A 16,905-nucleotide genomic window follows, 5' to 3' on the forward strand; every position below is an offset into this window, starting at 1 on the left:
GGGATGGGGTCAGCAGCAAAATGGTGTATAATTGACTTACACACTTTGCTGGATCAGAGCTTTAATACTTATCCAGTGATTGAAGAAGTTGCTGTGCGTGAGGTACAGACAACTCCTTGGTGCGATCTGCTCAAGCTGCCTTCCAAGACAGAAATTTGTCATAAGACTAGCATAAACTGTGAAGTGTTAAAAGATGCCTTAAGAACAGAAATGAAACAAATTAGTCAGGGAAGACTGTGGGAGGAACAGGCAAGCAAGTCATTGACACCAGTCTTGTTGATGGAGCAGAGGAGACCAATGTGACAAAACAGAGCTGGATAATGTGTGAAGGGCACAGTTATGAAGAGGTTTGAAGTTTATGATATGAATCTTGAACTTAATATGGTAGAAGGGCAATGGAGGGATTCACAGAGAGGGAGTCAGGCTGGAAGGAAGGTGGTCTTAATGACTGTATTTTGCTTGGATTGGGGAACGGCAATGTGGCCATGAGGAAGGTCAGGTCGCATTCAGCAGTATTCAGGTGAGAAATGATGAGGGCTTGTAAGAGAGTTAACTGGTTAGATAAGAAAGAAAATAGAGGCTGAGGCCGTGTCTACACTAGCCCCCTTCTTTGAAGTGGGCATGGAAATGACACGGACAGAAGAATAATCAATAAGGTGCCGCCATGCATAGGCAGCGCCTCATAGCGTAACGGTGGCCGCACGAATTTCGAAGCTGCTAACTTCAAAATTCTGACAGGCAGTCTAGAGGTGGGCGCTTCGAAATACACATCCAACCTCGAAATTCCCTTACTCCAAAAACAAATTGGGACACACAGCCCATGAGATTAAACCTGCAAACACAGGACAGATGACTAGGGAGGAGTATAAAGATACTGTTCAATGATGTAGAAATCTAGCCAGGTGGCCAAAATGCAATTGGAGCTGTAGCTAGCAAGGAATGTGAAGGGTAACAAGAAGGGTTTCTACAGGTATGATAGCAACAAAAAGGTCAGGGAAAGTGCATAACACTTGCTTAGTGTGTAAGGCAACCTCTTAACAGATTATGTGGAAGAAGCTGAAGTACTCAATGCTTTTTTTGCCTGAGCCACCACAGACAAGGTCAGCTTCCAAAGTGATGCCCTGAGCAGCGCATTTTGGAAGGAAAACGAGCTTTAAGGCTTTTCAGTCCCTTTACCAGGTTTTACCCTGGAATACAGCCCAACAGTATCTGCCTAATAATAATATGACCCAGGAACTGACTTAAACAATAAGCCGCTAAAAATGTTAAGAACACAATGCATTTTCTATTTTTAATGGTTCATGTATCATTTGATATTTTTGCCAATTTTGGACATGTTTTTCCCCCTAAATAGCACAACTCAGCACACCTGAAGGGTAAGAGTATACTCACTGGAATTGAGAAGAATCATAGCCTTAACACAGAGATACTCCTTGTGTTGCAATTTTAATTCTCGAAATCTTGATGTTGTGGCCAGGAGCATATCAAAGATTTCCAGAATTCCTTCTACACATTTCCCTTCATCCCTAGATTAACACAGAAAAAAAAGAGATGATACACTGCGCAAAAGAGCTTACAATTTAAGTATAACATATATTGTAAGGTAAAATCTTACAATTTACGTTTAAGGTTGCAAAAGACAACAGATGGAAACAGACGGGAATACAGGGAAACAATTAAATGATATTGGTCAACTTGGTCAACAGTGATCTCAATTCACTAGTTGCCTGTTAAGTTTTTAGTAGGCATCACATCAAAGGAGATTTATTGATTTATAAGAGAAAAGTGAACTTTACAAATAAGTATTTGTTTGAGAAGGTACATTCCCTGTAATAACTGAAGATTTCCATAAAAATTGGGTCACAAACTAAATATAACTCCTTGGAAACATTTTTTACATTTACAGATTACTCTTAATGTCTGCTGACCAAGGCTCTACCCTACCTTGCAGAGATGAGGGAAATACGTATAACAGGCAATCCACGTTCAGAACATACATTCTTCTATAAAAATCCAATGCATAAAACATTTTCTTTGTACTTTGTTTAGCATTGTCTTGAACACCAAAGCATATCCATGAAATGAATTTTATTTACATAAATCATCATTTAAGCCAGTTTGTTTTCTTTGCTACAGAACCAATATTGCCTTTTAACTATCTGCAGGCTATAAGATGCTGCCTTGTATCTGACTCACACATATTACTGTTACAGATATGAAGTTTTGCTTTTTTTTCCATAGGGCCAAAGTGCCCAGGAAACAATATTTTAGGACCAGCTGGGAGAGTATATTACTCTTTGACCTTTGGGAATGTAGGTTTTAAATTATGTTTAGGTTTTGCAGAGAATTGTATTACATTGCATCTAACTGGGAAACTCTGCTATGCAGATGCCTGAAAATGGGAATATGCTCACTTGTAACATGGGATTAACTCAACTAAAGAAAAGTTTTTAGTGTTTATTTTAGTTTGTTCAAACACAGCTATTCCCTACTTCATTAACATTGCAAAGCCTGTTATTTTTGCTATATTTAGAAAAACCATTGAACTGTAATGAAACTGTAAGTCGAAAAAAATGCTATAGAAGTTTATTTTATGTAAGGATCAGTTGATATGATTTGGTAAAGTGTTTACTTTTTTCCTAGGGGAATCCAGTAGCTAGAAGAACTAATTTTAAATTTTAAATTGTGTTTTTAAAAAAATTTTGTATCTGTCTAGAGCTTTGGACAGACGTGAGAGAAATCAACAAATGCTGATATATTGAACATGATAATCATTTATTATATGACATTAAAGAACTCACAAGTCTAATCCACCTGACATTCTTTTTGTCTACAGTTCTTTATCTACTGGAGAGATCAGGGACCTCACAAAATTATTTCTACAGTATTATTTACTTGAACTTTTAAGTTGCACTGTTAATAGCAATCGTAATTGTTATACAATTTTTTACAATATGCTGAAATTAAACATATATTTCTCTCACCTGTCTAATACAAGATCTGGTGCAAAAATTAGTTTGCCAGGATAATCAATTGACCTCCACATCAGACCCACCATTAAAACTTCCATCCAACAACTCTCCAAGAGCCTCACTTGATCATATAGACTGAGCTCTATGAAGCCTAAATCAAAGAAATTGTACCATCAGACATGTCCACTGACTTGTTTCATTATCTTTTAAAAAATAGAAGTGAAAAATTAGTACAGAAAATGTCTCAGACTCTAGAAGAAAACAGTCACATGTTAGATGTTGTGGAGAAAATGTATCACAAAGCAATTGTTAAGTCATCTAGATGTCATAGCTGTGCTACCGCTTTTCCACATAGGATAAAATGCTATATTTACACAGCCACCTTAGAGTCTACAAACCTCTCTGTGCAAGATACATTTCAATTAGCAGCAACAAAGGAAAAGAAGAAGCAGTAGCAGAGTGTAACTGTAAATTCTTGTCTCAGAGAGTAGCCATGTTAGTCTGTAGTTTCACACATAATAAGCAACCGCCTAGCACCTTAAAGACTAACAAGTTTATTAGAGCATGAGCTTTTGTGGGTAAGACCCACTCTTCAGATAATTGGAGTATATATTGAGACAGCAGGGTTTATATAGTGGAAAGAGGAAGGGGATGAAGGAAGGACGGGGGGGAAGGAGGGCATTACCTGTGACTATTAGAAGCAATAGACAAAGCAAATTAAATTAAGTAGGATGTGTCTAGTAAGTAATTAATTCTAGTAAGTTTCATTCTTCTGCTTTGCTGGGGAACTGTCACTCCACTGCTCCTCCTAACACACTGTTGGGGTTCAGAGGATGATAAAGACAGAATAACAGATATAAACAGAGTGGAGGCTACGGTTACACTACAGTATTCTGTCAAGAGAAGTCACTATTGGAAGAGACTTCCTGACAAAGCTACTGTCAACAGAGATAAAACAGGCACTGGAAGTACAGCAGACAGGGCTGCTCATTGTTTTGGATGCCCTGTCTATCGAAAGAAGGCCCCCAGAGCATCCAAACCACTTTATTTGTTGACAGCATCTGTTGGCAGCAGCATTCTGCCTCGTGGCTGAGAGGCAGAACGCAGCTGGTGAAAGTGTTGAGTTTTTGTCAGCAAAACTCACTAGTGTAACCATAGCCAAAGAGAATTAAAAAGGGAAGAAACAAAAGAAAGATCAAATGTAATGAGGCTCAAAAAAATCAAAGGGGAAAAAAAGGCACCAGGAACCAGACCAGTGGTCTAATATCAGTGCATTTGTGCTCAAAACCTAGCTGAAGCCTTATTCATCTGCTGTGGAATTTGCTGTGGAATTTATTGCTTGCTTCAGATTGTTCTTTAAACCCCTGTTTTAATTATTTGAAATGTATATTTCTAGATCATATGACATAACTGTGTCTTCCTGAATCTACAGACTGATTGAAACAATATGTCTGGAAAGCATGAATTGCCCCATTGATCACAATGATCACAGGAGAACAAAATGACCAAAACTAGTACCCTGAAAAATAGAAAGCCACATTCAAATTAAAGAGCATATTAACTTAGAGGAAAAATGAAGTGTGAAAAGCAGTGGTTTATTGCCATCTAGGAAATTAAATGATTCACCTACCCATGCTTTCATTTCCACTTTGAGTGGTAAAATAAAACAGCCTGAAAGTGCAAATAGAATCCCAATCCAACTGCATGGAAGCAAGGCTCTACCATTTTCTAAATATTACTGAAAGTTTAATTACAGATCATTAGCCCAAACTTCAAGAGCTCTGTGATGTAAGTATAATTTAAGATTTCTTACAGAAAGTAAACAAAAAATTAGTGTATTACTAGAAAGAAAAATATTTTTTTCTAGTTTCTCATCTTAAAGGCTGTTCTCATCTTTCCCATTATGCATCATTTTTGTAGTTAGAGAGGGGAAAAAAAAGTTGGTTTGCCAGAATAGAGAACTAAGGTGATGAGGATCCAGGACCTGCAACCTGGCCGTTGGGTGCTGTTGAGTACTCAGAACATTGAAAGTCAAACTGCTTGTTTAAAGCTTAAGTATGAATTTAGGCACTTAACTTTAGGCACCCAATATCTGAAAAGTTGACCTACTCCTATGTCCTGAAGATTAGCCATAATGATCGTTTTAAAATCAGTATTGTAGTAAAAGTTGTATTACCTATCTCAAAAGCTTGTGTGGGGTACTCATAATCGGCAATACATTCAATTGAATGTCATTTCTATTTTTTGCATTTTTCTAAAAACTAGCAGTCTACTTTTGTTCTATAAAAACAGCTAATTAGGAAAAAAACACACACAACACTATGATAATGCTTCAAGGATCCGTATGATGATTTCTAATTGTCTTAATGACTGTTTCTCCATGTAAGCGAAATATCACCAAGAAAGAATTTGATTTGTAATGGTCTGAAAATAAAGACGCTACAGATATGCAAAAACCAAATCACACAAGCTCAGCAGCTGAATATAGAAACCAAAGCCTTGATGAAAGCTTTGTTCCATGAAGGACTAGGAATTTCAAAATCTGTCTCTATTCAAACTAAACTGAAAACTAAAAATTTCATAATTCTCTGTGAAAATTGTGAATGTTTTTGTTTCAAATAATTTTAAACGCTTTGCGGCAGCTGACTTTTTAAATTTTGTATTAATTTATACTCATAAAAGTTACAAGGAAAATGCACTTTAAAATAACCCCAAATTTTTTCCCCAAAATGGAAATTATCCTTCGTTTGGCAAATGTTTGAATTTCAACAGAAAGACATATTCTAAAGGAATACAACTGTGCTGATGTTTCTCCAATCAGCCTGAACAGTAACAATGCATATTAATACACAACAGGAATCACTGCTTAATGTTCTCTCCCTTATTCTCAGAAAAATGAGGGATTATAATCACTGTTTAGTATACACTAGACAGTGTGGCCAGAGAGACGGTGCAGCCTTCTCAAAATTATCTTCAATTTTGGATGAGTAAATAGACTGAATTTTTTTCAGCCAAAATTATTTTTCAACAAAATTATCTGTTAACACTGAAAAGTTTTAGGATTTGTGTCATTTCTATTTAATTGTTATTGGTTAAAAAACCACAACATAAGATATATTAAAAAAAAAGTTGAAAAAATTTGTTTCAACATTTTCTGAACAAATTATTTCAATTTTTTTGTTTCAAAATTACCATTTTTTTTAATCAAAAACATTTATAAACAGTATAAACCAGAAAGGGAAGTTTTGACTGTGTCAAATTACAAAGAATTTAATGCAACCTGAAATTAATTTTTTACTTTTCAGTTTACTAGATATTTTGAAATATTTTGTTTTCAGTTCAATTTCAAAAACAATTTTTCTTCAGTTTTTCAGAATTATCAATGATCTGAAAAATCTGTTATTTTCACATCTTTCCCAGAAAAATTATTCTTATTTTTCTACTGGTCCCTTCTTGTATAGCGATCTGTGATCATTTACATTCTGATTTCGTGAGAAGATAAAAGAGAAAAAGACAGTAGGTCTTAATGACAAGGTTGGCATAAAAGGGTAGATTGTCTAGACCAGAACAAATAAGGTTATGCTTTACTGCTTGTTCTTTGCATTACCAATAACAGAAAAATAAAATAATTCTCTGAGTACTCCTAAACATTTTTGCCTCTAAAAAGAATATGTGGTAAATTGTGTTAGCAAACTGATGCTTTTGTATAGCAGCAACGAAGTAAACTGTTAAACCATAGGATAAACTCTGTGCCTGGATACATGCATGTTGTATTCAGTATCTGTAATAGGAGCCATTTATCAGAATTCCAGAGATGAATTTGGCTATAATTGTTTTAAAATTATGTAGATATTTTAAATTATATAAAATACTTAGATAGAAAAAGATAGTCAGTATATTCATCACTGCTGTAACATTAAAATGTTAACTTATGGTTCCTAGAAATTCTACTCTTTCGTCCACTTGTTGAAAAGGACTTTAGCAGAGGTTCATAAGGGCTAGTGGGAAAGGACAGACTGGGGCAGAGGGTGAATGGAATTGGAGGTGTCGAATCATGAGGGGGCTGGAAGTGCAGAGCCACTCGGGGTTGGGGTGACTGAGTGGGGCACATGAACACGTAGGGACAGGGAGGGTGCATAGTCATATGGAGATGGAGGGAATGGGTGGCTGAGTGGGGATGGAGGTACGCATGTGGCTAGGGGGGTACAAAGACACATGGTGATGGGTCATATATGCCTGACTGAATGGGAGATGCTAGGGATCAGCCAGGGCCTGCATGGGCAGAAGTTCCCTAACCATCTTTCCCAATGACTCAAAAAGAACCTGTTACATACTTTTCCCACTCATACTCAACAAACCTCCAAGTTCACATCCAGACGCCTTCCCAGCAATTATTTCCCTCTCCTCAACTCGTCTGTTACCCGAGTCCCGCAAACCTTCCCCAAGCCTTTGCACTGCTTCTAAGGGGGTGTGGGAAATATAGTTCTGCATTGTAGTTTAATGGAAGTATTACTCAGAATTCTGTATTAATACAGCTAGTAAGGAATCTAGTTGTTAAAAAACGTCTCCTGGATTTTTTTACTGTATGCGTAGTTAAAGACCTACTTGCTGATAGGAACTTTGAAATAAATGATCAAAACCAATTGAAATTGGTGTGATTGTATGGTGTTATTTTGACAAAATATGCAGAATTTTGCAGAAATTGAAAATATTGTGCATAATTTTTTTATTTTTTGTTGCAGAATTATTAATTTTTTTTGGCACAGAATTCCCACAGGAGTAAGTTTTCCATTGCCACCTTAAAAGTAAAATTTTAAGGCTTTGACCCTAAACATCTATTGCCATGCTTCTTCTATTTCAGTATCTAACACTAGATTAATATTCATGGTAGACGTATTTGTCCCTAGCATTCCATTTCTATGAAAATTAAAAAAAAAAAAAAGTTTTTGAAAATCTTACCAGGAATTTTCTTGGCCCAACCAATCATGTGAACCAATTCTTTGTCTGCAAGTTTTGTCAAGGACATCATCATGGAAGCTTCTGTAAATGGCTTGTTGGGGTGACTCATCAGCAAAACATTAGGAGGTTCAGCTTCAAGTAATGTTAAAACAAACTGCTCAGGACTGAGAGCACTAAAAAGGATGTCTTTCACTCGAGTTGCATTTTCACTATTCTTTTTAGCTTTGCCAGAGCAATGCACTTGATCTTCTGAATTACGATGACGGCGTATAATACGATACCCACAACGGTCTCTTCTTGAACCTGAGACAAAAAAGGTTATATAATTACAAAACTGCAACAAGTACATTCCATGCTGAGGTTAGGATTGTCAGAAGCACTCAGCATTGGCTAAACTATGCTTCCATTTATATGCCTAGTAAGATGTGCTCAGTAATGGAGGCTCTTTTTAATCAAAAAGAATATAAAACTTTGAAGTGACCCGGTTCCATTTTAAAATCTGTTTTTATCAAAAACTCAGTTGAATAACTTCCTTTGACTTTAGTGAGAGATGGATGAGGGCTGATTACAAACAAAGAGGTCATATACATCTATGAAAAAAATAAATAGAAGGAATGAGTTCTGAAAGCATGATAATTGACCCAAAATACATGCCTCACATGGAAATGCATGCTGGACTTTATTAAAGACCAGAAGTTGTTTATAATTCTCTATGTCACAGAGCAAGATCATTTAGTCTGGCTGTGAATACTACTATATTTCAGAACATTAATAATTGTACCTTTAAAAAAGGCTAAAGGACAATCTTGCTTAAAATAGGAGATTTTTTTGCTTCTCTCAAAGTTTAGTTATGGGATTTTTTGAAAATATTCAGCCTTGGCCTAACTTTCATCTCACTTTGTTGATCTATTTTAGAGTGTCTGTCTGTGCAATGTATGTTCAAGAACTCTTCTGAAACCGCAAGAACTACTACCACAAAATCTGATATGCAGCTTTCTTGTAAAAGTATAACAAATATCCCTTTTCTATAACTATATTGAGAGGTCTAGATATCCTCTGCAGCCAGAATAAAGTGCAGCAGTCATCATTAACTGTGCAGCTAGCAGTCACATACTCCCATGCCATCTAAATTTCACTACACTAGCATAACACTGGGATGTTAAGAAGGAGACCACATCCTAATGCTACCCACTGTCACCAAGTAAAAGATGGGTTAAAAAAAAAACTCAGTTAATAGCATTTCATTTGGCAAAAAAATCTATTTATTAATAACTGAGGTTGTGGAATCCCCATTCTATCATGATTGTCTTCAGCTTTCTACTGTTTTCTGTATGATCTCTGTCTGCATTGTAATAGTTTCTGTCTGCTGTATAATTAATTTTGCTAAGTGTAAATCAAATGACGATTGATTAGGTAGTTCTGTTACAGTAGGTGGTGATTCGTTAGTAAAATTATACTAAAATAATTGGTGGAGGTATAGCTAAACAGAAATCAAGTTTCACTACTTATACTGGAGTCCAAGAAGGAACACAGCAAGAGGAAGGAGGAAAGAAGGAAGACAGCAAGAAGAAGAGGAAGAAGGGGAAAAACCTGGGCAGACTGCACCCCTAAGACCACCCTGAGCCCTAGGAACTGGGTAAGGGTGGGAGTTTAAATTAACAGGGTCATGCCTTGAGCCCGCTGGATTGGGTAAAGGTGTGTGTGTCCCTGAAGTGGGGGAGAAATAAAAGAAATTTGTTCAGTTATCATCCTCTTACCCTAAATTAAACCAACATCGGGTTTTATTGTGCCTGGAAAAGGGGAAGTGCTGGGAAGGGGCTGTTTTCCAGAACAGAAAGTGAAGAAGCAGAGGGAGGTGAAAAGGAGGAACACAGGAGGGATGAAATACTTAGAGTGGCCACTGGGGGCAGCTGCGGCACCAGGAAAGAGTCCAGCAGGACGGGGTCTGCCATCTTGCCCACTACAAAGACCAGGTAAATAGCTCCCCTGCCCGAAACCCTAACCCTTCCCTCTGTGGAGCACTGGCACACTGTGGGAGGGTAGGGGGAGTGGGCTGTTGGAAGGGTGAGGGCAACCCTCAGGCAGCCTGCAGGCCATGCTTGAGGAAGCGGCATCCCCCAGAGCTTGGTCCCTGCAAGACAACCTGTAGACCACAGGGGACAGTGGATGCTGGGAACATCCTCCAGAATCTGGCCAGTCCCTGAAGCATCCCACCAAACAGGCTGTGGGAGGGAGGGGGACACTGGAAGTACCCCCATAAGTGCAGGGCTGAGGGGAGGAGGGATAGATGGAGGCTAGGGTCAGCTTGCAGAACAGCCCCTCCAACACACACACAATAGGCTCCACAATGGGATGGCTACTACCCAAAGCAAAGACACTCCTTGAGCATCTGCAGGCCTGGAGGCAGCAGCAGGCTGGGTGGGGGCTGCCTCTAGAGTGCATACTTCTGCCCCACTTGACAGGCTGCAGGCTGTGGGGGCAGCTGGAGGCCAGGGCCAGCCTGAAGGGCCCCAGCCCCAACCCAGTAAGCACGCAGCCCTGGATCCCACCCTCCTAGGAGGAGTCACTGGCTTGGGAGTGCTTCCCTTGCTCCTGGGAGGAGCTGCCACAGGACCAACATCACCCTGCCACAGATGACCGCCCGCCAATAATACCCTGCACTTCCAGGTACCCTGGCCTGAGATCTCTGTCCTGTAGTCTCTGCCTCCCACCTCTTTTGACATCTGCACTCCCACCCCCTGCCTTGAGCGCCCCACCCCCACACCTCCCAACCCTCTGCCCTGTCATCTCCTCTCTGTCTCGCCTCACTCCTGAACCGTCAGCTCCAGTCTTCATTTTTCTTGTTTTTTGAAAAATACTATCATTGGAATAAAACCATGGACAGTTTTCATTTATTTGCCAAAAATTACTTCAGTTAAGGAACCAAGCAATGCTACACCTGCTAGTTACTGATAAATGGTTATTAATAAAAATTTAGGATTATGCTATTTTAAAAACGCATAAAGGTTTATTTATCTGAAGATGTTCGTACATTAAAATTCCCTAGTACCGTAACACACATTTTCCTTAATAAAAAAAAATCAAAAAAGCAACTGGATCATTTAGAAATTAAATTTTTGTTTCAGAGCTATCAAAAATGTTTTCTCAGCCTTTCGGGTCGCTCAAAGTGCTGACATGTAAGAATAAGCCAGAGCTAGTATCAGATGTATTTTGGCCCATTAATGGTCAAATAACTGTGCAATACAGTTTACCAAGATGATAACACATGGCAGTGGTCATTTGGTTTGGTTTTTCTGGCAGAATTTTCTTCAAGTACTCTCTCTAAAGCTACAGAATCTTTTTAATCACTACAAGATAAATTTCATACCTACATGTTCCATTTCTTTCTCCTTATGAGAGCGCAATAAGGTTCCTTCAAGTTATGTTAGAACAGTAAGCCCTTGCACCACTCCTTCATTTCTCTCTCTCTCTCCTTTTATAGCTGTTAGTGATCCCTCTTTCAACAGGCTATTTACATGCAAGCTAGTTTTATCACTAGGGTGTTGTTTAATTTAGAATAAGCCAGGGATCTTAATTTGAACTTCATTTCAAATATAGGCAACAGCAAAGGGTCAAATAAATAAACCTTGCAAAGTACTGGAAACATAAGCAGAGTACAAATATTGCTTGATCACAGAATTAATACAAATATAATTGAGCAGATTCTGCTGGCCATATACGAATAACTAAAATAGGTTTGCTGTATACATTTCTTTAAGACCGAGAGATGGTTCTAATACAGTTTTTCTCAGTGCCTTTTATATTCTAAGATGTTGTTGCAGAACATTGTTTCAACTGTTCATGTAACCTTGGGAGTATAAGGCTCATATTTAAAATAATGCCTTAAACTGAGTTGCTTTAACAAAAGAGCTGGCAGTAGGCTTTAACAATATAAGCCTTGCGTTCTAGGTCACCATCTAAGTATAAATGCAAAATGAAAAAATTATCTACAGTGGTGTGGCTTACAAGTGTTGGAAAGCTTGTAGTGTATTTATTGAAGAGTTAGAACAATGAGATACAGCTAAATATAAACTCTGTATTCCCATGAGTTAAGATCCTGATCAAGTTTAAATACTTGGCAGACGGCAGATGAAATTTAAGGTTGATAATGCAAAGTAATGCACTTTGTAAAACAAAATCCCAGTTATACATATAAAATGATGGGATCTAATTAGCTTTTAACATGCAAGAAAGATCTTGGAGTCACTGGCCACATCTGCATGAGGAGCTTTTCCCAGTAAAACTGGGCTTTTGGCAGAAAAGTCCACAGAGTGTCTACACACACAATGTGCTTTGTAGACAAAACCCAGGACATCCACCAGCAGCATTATACTGTTCCCTGTTTAATAACAGAGAGGAAGCCGTGCTAGTCTATACACTATCAAAACAAAAAGCAGTCAAGTAGCACTTTGAAGACTAGCAAAATAGTTTATTAGGTGAGCTTTCGTGGGCCAGACCCACTTCTTCAGACCATAGCCAGACCAGAACAGACTCCATATATTTAAGACACAGAGAACCAGAAACAGTAAGCAAGGAGGACAAATCAGAAAAAGATAATCAAGGTGAGCAAATCAGAGAGTGGAGGGGTGGGGGGGGGAGGTCAAGATTATACTTGGCTCAATCTAATTCTTGACCACCCCCCCCCCACCCCTCCACTCTCTGATTTGCTCACCTTGATTATCTTTTTCTGATTTGTCCTCCTCGCTTACTGTTTTTCGTTCTCTGTGCCTTAAATATTGAGTCTGTTCAGGTCTGGCTATGGTCTGAAGAAGTGGGTCTGGCCCACGAAAGCTCACCTAATAAACTATTTTGCTAGTCTTTAAAGTGCTACTTGACTGTTTTTTGTTTTGGTCCCTGTTTAGGTATTATGCCTTTGTCGACAGTGTTCTGTTGACAAAACAGCCATGTAGACACTCCAGGGCCCTTTTGTTGACAGACAGAGCCTGCAGTTCTCCATGCAGCTCTGTTTGCAGAGCTTCTAGTCAGCCGTTCTGTTGAGAGAGGGCCAGACAGTCTGGCTGCTCTCTGTCGATAGAGCAGATTACTCTTTCAATCTGCTTTTATGTATAGAGGTGATCTGTCCACCGTGGTCCTGCTGGGAAAGCTCTTCCAACAGTGACATCTGTCAACAGAGGCTTCCTGCGTTGACATGGCCTTTGTAGATAGTTCTCCGAAAATATTCACTCAATGTGCAGCAGCAAAGAAATGAACAGAATATGGGGTATCATTAAGAAAATTATAATACAACAGAAAATATATTGCTGCTATAAAAATCCATGGTATTCCCTCAGGAGTGGTCACCTCATCTCAAAAAAAAATAGTTGGAATTCAAAAAGGTACATAAAAGGGCAACAAAAATTATTTGGAGTATGGAATGGCTTCTATATGAGGAGAGATTAATCAGACTGGGACTTTTCAGTTTGGAAAAGAGACAGCTAAGGGGCAATATGATAGAGTGCTATAAAATCATGATTAGTGTTACTTATTCCTTTTCATAACTCAGGAATTATGGGACACCAAATGAAATTAATAGGCAGCAGGCTGAAAACAAAGAAAATGAAGTATTTCTTCACACAGCATACAGTCAGTCAATCTATGAGCCAGAGGATGTTGTGAAGGCCAAAACTATAACAGGGTTCAAAAAAGAACAAGATAAATTCATTGAGTATAGGTTCAATGACTATTTGCCAAGATGGTCAGGGATAGTTTCCCTGGCCTGTTTGCTGGAAGCTGTGGATGGACAACAGAGCGTGGATCACTTGATGATTACCAGTTCTGTTCATCCCCTCTGGGGACCTGGCACTGGCCAATGTCAGAAGACAGGATACTGGGCTAGACGAACTTTTGGACTGCCCCAGTATGACTTTTCTTATGTTCTTACATTAACCATTTGCACAAGTCAGTAGGACAATTCAAGCACTTGAAATTACATGCTTTGCATTTGCTGGGGATTCTGTGGGCCAATCAGGTCCCCAAACACAAGTTAGAGCAGATGGAGGGATTGTCCCAATTTGTTCCCTGGCAGCAGTAACTCCTGAGGGCATTTAGACCAGCCAGGAATAGCTGGATGAAACACCAGCCCAACCATATCTCTGTGCCAAAGGTCCTGTGCAGTGGAGTAGGACCTCAGTGCATGTCCCCATTTGTAAAGATATTACGGTGATTTCGTAGGCCATTTGTTTTGGTAGGACAACACACTCATGAATCTATTGCTTACATCCTCCTATTCTATACAACTTGTATAACCTATCATAGAATCGTAGCATCATAGACTACTAAGACTGGAAGGGACCTCGAAAGTCCAGCCCCCTGGTACAATGGCAGGACCAAGTACTGTCTAAACCATCCCTGATAGACATCTATCTAACCTGTTCTTAAATATCTCCAGTGATGGAGATTCCACAACCTCCCTTGGCAATTTATTCCACTGTTTGACCACCCTGACAGTTAGGAACATTTTCCTAATGGCCAACCTAAACCTCCCTATGTTAAAACATATTCATGTTGTTAAAAAAATAGGTTAACTTTGACCCAATGTGCGGACAGCAGATGGGAACAAATTTGGCCTGCTGAATTTAGAGTCCAGGTAACTGTCCTAATTGCCATTTTACTGAGTGCTACAATTATTCATCACAGAGACTCTACCACTGAAGTTTCATCCTGGTATATTACTAAATTCTTTATTCCATGTAAAGTATGTAATGTAGTGTAGTTTTGAGTTAAGCCTAATATTCCTTTTCAGTTAATTACCATATGGTATGTTTTCATGTGTATGCTACACCTTACCTCTGTATTGTCACACAAATGTTGTTATTTATATGCTGTAATAAGAGTGTACAATAGCTAGATCTTTCTATTAAGCAACAAGGTCTTTTAAATTACTTTAGAATGAAATATTCAAATAATTCAAATTTTATTTCATCATTGCTTGTACTTTAAAATGAAATAATCTTTACAGTTGTGCTCTATTTCAAACATAATAGCATAACATATTTAATTTCAACGAAAACTAATTTGTGTCCAGTGCACAGTATCAAATAGGACAGAAAAGTTGAGGTAACATTTCTCTTTAAAAGACCGCTTTAAAAGTATACTTTGTGATAATGAAAAAAAATGAAACACAGGATACTGCATTATAATTTGTATTTGGTTTAATTATCTGAAATTGTCATAATAGATAAAGAATGATTCCCACATCAGCACACTTGGAATGCAGACCTTCAGTAATTAACGGGATACAGCTTAACCCATTATTAAAGTTTATTTTGTTTGGATTTGAAAAAAGAATTATAGCAAAACATGACTAACAATAAAACATTTAGGTCTCCTAACTTAATTAACAATCATGATAGAGCACCTTTTAAGTTGATCAAATACTGTTTTAAATTACTAATAAAGCTTACATGATTTCTTTTGAAATATAGTGCACTCAGTGTTTTATCCTATCTTTTCATCTATAGCTCTCTAAGTACTTAACAAAAAGTGTGCATATTAGCTTAATATTACATTTGGCTTAAGTATGTACAGCTATTTGAATCTACTTATATGAAAGTCTTCCAAACTAGCAAACAACACATTGACATACAGAGTCGGGGGTTTGTGCCTGTTCTTGCCACAAATTTCCTATGTACTATTGGTAAGTCACTGAAATGACATTCATCAGTTATACAATCTAGAAAATGAAGGTAATACCAGAAGGGTTTTGGTAAAAAAAAAATGCAGAAGTCAGTCATTTTACCAAATATTTTATTTTGAAGAAGAAAGCTGTAATTAACAACTAATACCCTGTAGTTTATGTGAGACTCCATAATAACAATACTGTTTTCACACACTGCCTGGGACAGCATAACAACCAGTCCCAGAGCCGAACAGATGCATCATATTAAAATACTTACATTTGGAGGTACACACCTCCTAGAACTAGAAGGGACCATGGGCGGTCATCTAGTCCAGTCCCCTGCCCTCTTAGCAGGACTAAGCACCATCCCTGATATCTATATACCCCAATCCCTAAATGGCTTCCTCAAGGATTGAGCTCACAACCCTCAGTTTAGCAGGCCAATGCTCAAACCACTGACCTAGTTATTCAAACTATTTTTGTTTCCTATTTGACCATGAAAAAAATACAGTTTTCATATAAATTTAATTCTTTAAAATAAAGATTTCCTTCAATAAAAGTTTTTTGCTCGGCAGATTGTTTGTTTGATTTGTATTTTAAGTTGCAAATATTGCCAATATCTGCTGTTTACAAAGAAGTTGCTGTCTGCCAGGCATTGCAGAGCAATGGATTAAACTACAACAATTTCTACAACAGCCATGACAAAAGCCAATGCAGTTACTGGATTCAAAATCCACATTTTGATGTGATACTCATTTTCTTTCATTTCTAACAACACAAGTAAATTTGCAATGTTAATTCCACCTAAAAATGATTTCTAACAAAGGGAAAAGGACACAGAACTCCTATACTTAGCAACCCATGAGCTTGTAAAAGTGAATCAAGTTTATTGACTAATAGAATTATTGAAAGACAAGATTTGGACATTTCATTAGAGACCCACGTCTTTTAAAAAAATCAGGCCCTATTTTCTGAACTCCTTTATTACCGCTCTTTGGCTGCTCATGGAGAAACACAAAATTCACACAAAAAGAGAAACAGAGAAAGGTAATATAAACCCAGTCAATAGGAAACCCGACTAGTCATTAAAGAAAAGGTCTGCGCCAATCTTAGCAAGCAATAAACAAAAACATATACCAACCTAGCCACTCTAGGAGTGGCTAGGATAGCAAAAAGATGAAATACCTCCACTTGTCTTGACTGCCCTGGATAAATGGCTCAGTCCATGTCAGGCTCACCAAGGCAATACCAGAAAGCTCCAAAAGATATTCAGCTGAGGCAGTGGAACTCCAAATTGTCTCAGCTCCTCCAATGCTG

At 38.1% G+C, this 16,905-nt stretch overlaps 1 protein-coding gene across 1 annotated transcript in view; it reads right to left on the reverse strand.

The window, feature by feature from the left end:
- The window catches only part of ESR2 (estrogen receptor 2), a 53,837-nt gene that overhangs the window by 15,260 nt on the left and 21,672 nt on the right, over window positions 1–16,905 (reverse strand). Inside the window, exons 4-6 of the mRNA XM_074998682.1 lie at window positions 7,932–8,234; window positions 2,985–3,123; window positions 1,393–1,526 (exon numbers count right to left, since the gene is read on the reverse strand). Coding sequence (XP_074854783.1) covers window positions 1,393–1,526; window positions 2,985–3,123; window positions 7,932–8,234 — 576 coding nt within the window. The remainder of the gene's footprint in view (window positions 1–1,392; window positions 1,527–2,984; window positions 3,124–7,931; window positions 8,235–16,905) is intronic.

Source organism: Carettochelys insculpta, chromosome 6 (genome assembly GCF_033958435.1).
Source record: "Carettochelys insculpta isolate YL-2023 chromosome 6, ASM3395843v1, whole genome shotgun sequence".
Lineage (NCBI taxonomy): Eukaryota > Metazoa > Chordata > Testudines > Carettochelyidae > Carettochelys > Carettochelys insculpta.